The sequence below is a fragment of the Nanorana parkeri genome, unplaced genomic scaffold, assembly GCF_000935625.1.
Source record: "Nanorana parkeri isolate BGI_ZX_2015 unplaced genomic scaffold, ASM93562v1 scaffold1154, whole genome shotgun sequence".
Classification (NCBI taxonomy): Eukaryota; Metazoa; Chordata; class Amphibia; order Anura; family Dicroglossidae; genus Nanorana; species Nanorana parkeri.
The window spans coordinates 122,084-124,250 of record NW_017307422.1 but is presented as its reverse complement, the minus strand read 5'-3'; the positions used below and the strand labels follow the sequence as shown (position 1 = coordinate 124,250).

General features: G+C 45.2%; 1 protein-coding gene across 1 annotated transcript in view; it reads right to left on the bottom strand.

The window, feature by feature from the left end:
* The window catches only part of HAUS8 (HAUS augmin like complex subunit 8), a 38,072-nt gene that overhangs the window by 35,115 nt on the left and 790 nt on the right, over positions 1-2,167 (bottom strand). The window contains exon 2 of the mRNA XM_018568207.1: positions 494-555. Within this exon, the coding sequence (XP_018423709.1) occupies positions 494-555 (62 nt within the window). The remainder of the gene's footprint in view (positions 1-493; positions 556-2,167) is intronic.

Genomic DNA, 2,167 nt, shown 5'->3' with positions numbered 1-2,167 from the left:
TTTATTAACCTCTCGACATCTAAAATTACTTCATTGCCAGTGTTACCACACAGCAGGCATACCATGCTACCTAAAACCGTGCTAAGCTGCTTAGAGCCAGGATGCCCCAGACGCCAAGGAAACTCCAATATCAACCAGCCATTGATCAAGAATATGGAACACTCACTTTACTGTATTATTGGCTTTAATGACAGGGAGGAAGAAGGGTTCTTTACCCGGCAGGTTGGTTGAAATTGGCATACCGAAAGTCACTGGGATTCAGGGCACTTAAACATTTAACAGTCAAGCTGAGCTGATGTGCAGGCACTATATTGTGCTTGCACTGTTGTAACAGTGACCAACTAGAAACTATGATGGCACTACATACTCATCGTAAGCTCAGCTTAGGTAGAATCTTTACATGACTTCTCAACATAAGGGGAAAACAATTTAACTCATCTGGTAAACCTCTACAATTAATAAATACGTAAACTATATTACGATAATAACTGACCTTTCTTTTTCTTTAAGGCTGTATCACCACTGCTTGCTCCTGAGCTGTTCTGTGAACCAGACCTGTAACACAAATGGGTTGAAGTTAAAGCAGAACATTTAAGCAGAACATTTAATTATCAAAGTGGAAACGACTACCACTGATAGGTATGAACAGCAAATAATAATCAAGACAGCTTTGCCGTTTACAAAATGCCTCTAGGAACTATATCATCAATGTCACAACTAACATATTCAAACAAAATCAACCTGATTGATAAATTCTGCCAATAAATAAGGACATTCTATATATTTTTGTCCATACATCACATTTATGTGGCGATTAATGCACAATTAAACACATTATCACAGCACACAGGAACTTCATCTGCTTTGCAGCACACTATAAATGTGTTGAGGTATCCTCCATCAGGAAAAAATATGCATGTCGGTTTTTGGCTACATTGTGGTGCATTGGCAGCCTATTCAGAATAAGAGATGAAATTGTGGCCGATTACCGAAATTCGTCCTAGTGCTTTGTTTTAATTACCGATCCAACCTTGCGATAATCGGGGTAGGATGGGGCCGCCGTAAGCAAATCGTACAAAAAGTGTCGCCCGATGAGCGCAAGGTGTATGGGCAGCCTTATAATGAGCTTCTGGAGTTCCAAATGTCAAAGATACACACACACACACACACACGTGATTATATAAATATAATCACACACACATACAGGGCTTGAAAAAATGTTAGGGTGTCTCACCAGTCAGCATGACCGGACTATAGCCTTGCAATTTAATGTTAACATTTTTTGGGGACAGATAGAGCTTTATTTTGAAGGTATATAATCACCACTGGGGTGGGGGGGTTATTTTTTTTTGCTATATAATGGAAAAAAAAATTATATATATATATAAAAAGTGTACTGTATCATGCAGTGATGGAGAAGAAGGGAAGTGATATGCTGACAGTGTCACACACGGCACAGTACCTGCAGGATCTCTGTCGGCCTCACACCTCATGTGTTCTCTGGACCTCGGAAGCCCCTTCCGTCTCCTCACGGCCACACCTCCGTTGCGCCAGGCTGACTGCTGGGTAATGCAGTCCTCTGGCCGGCGACAGCTCTCCTGCTCCTCAGTTCGCCGCGGGCGGCGTGAGAAAGGGAAAATGAATGTAAAGCTCCCGGCCGGCCGTTTAATTACAACGGCCGGTCGGGAAGCTACTCGTCCAGCACTGGCGTCCACATTTTTCGAGCCCTTTATAGTACTCGCCGATACTGGAAGTCCCATTAAGGAAACCAGGCGGCCTGTAATGACTCGCCACCTGGCTTCCCGATTAGCCGGGAGGCGTGTAAAGACTCGCCACCCCGATTTGCAGGGAAGCCGTCTCCATGCTCCAAAAGCATGGAGCCGGCTTTCTGTCCAATCAGGAAGCCGGGCGCCGTGTAATGATGCGGCACCCGGCTCCGTCGCCACAAGGTGATGAGGGAGCATGAAGCCGGCTTCCAGGCCAATCAGCGAGCATTACACACTGCCCTGCTTACTAAATGGCCGGGCAATCAAGAAGCCGGGCAGCATGTAATGACTTGCTGCCTGGCTTCCTGATACTGGAAGCTCAAGTATCTGGCTAGGCATCAGGGCGAGTACGAGTATTCGGCCAAATACTCAGCACCGATACTAGTATCAGCATTGGTGCA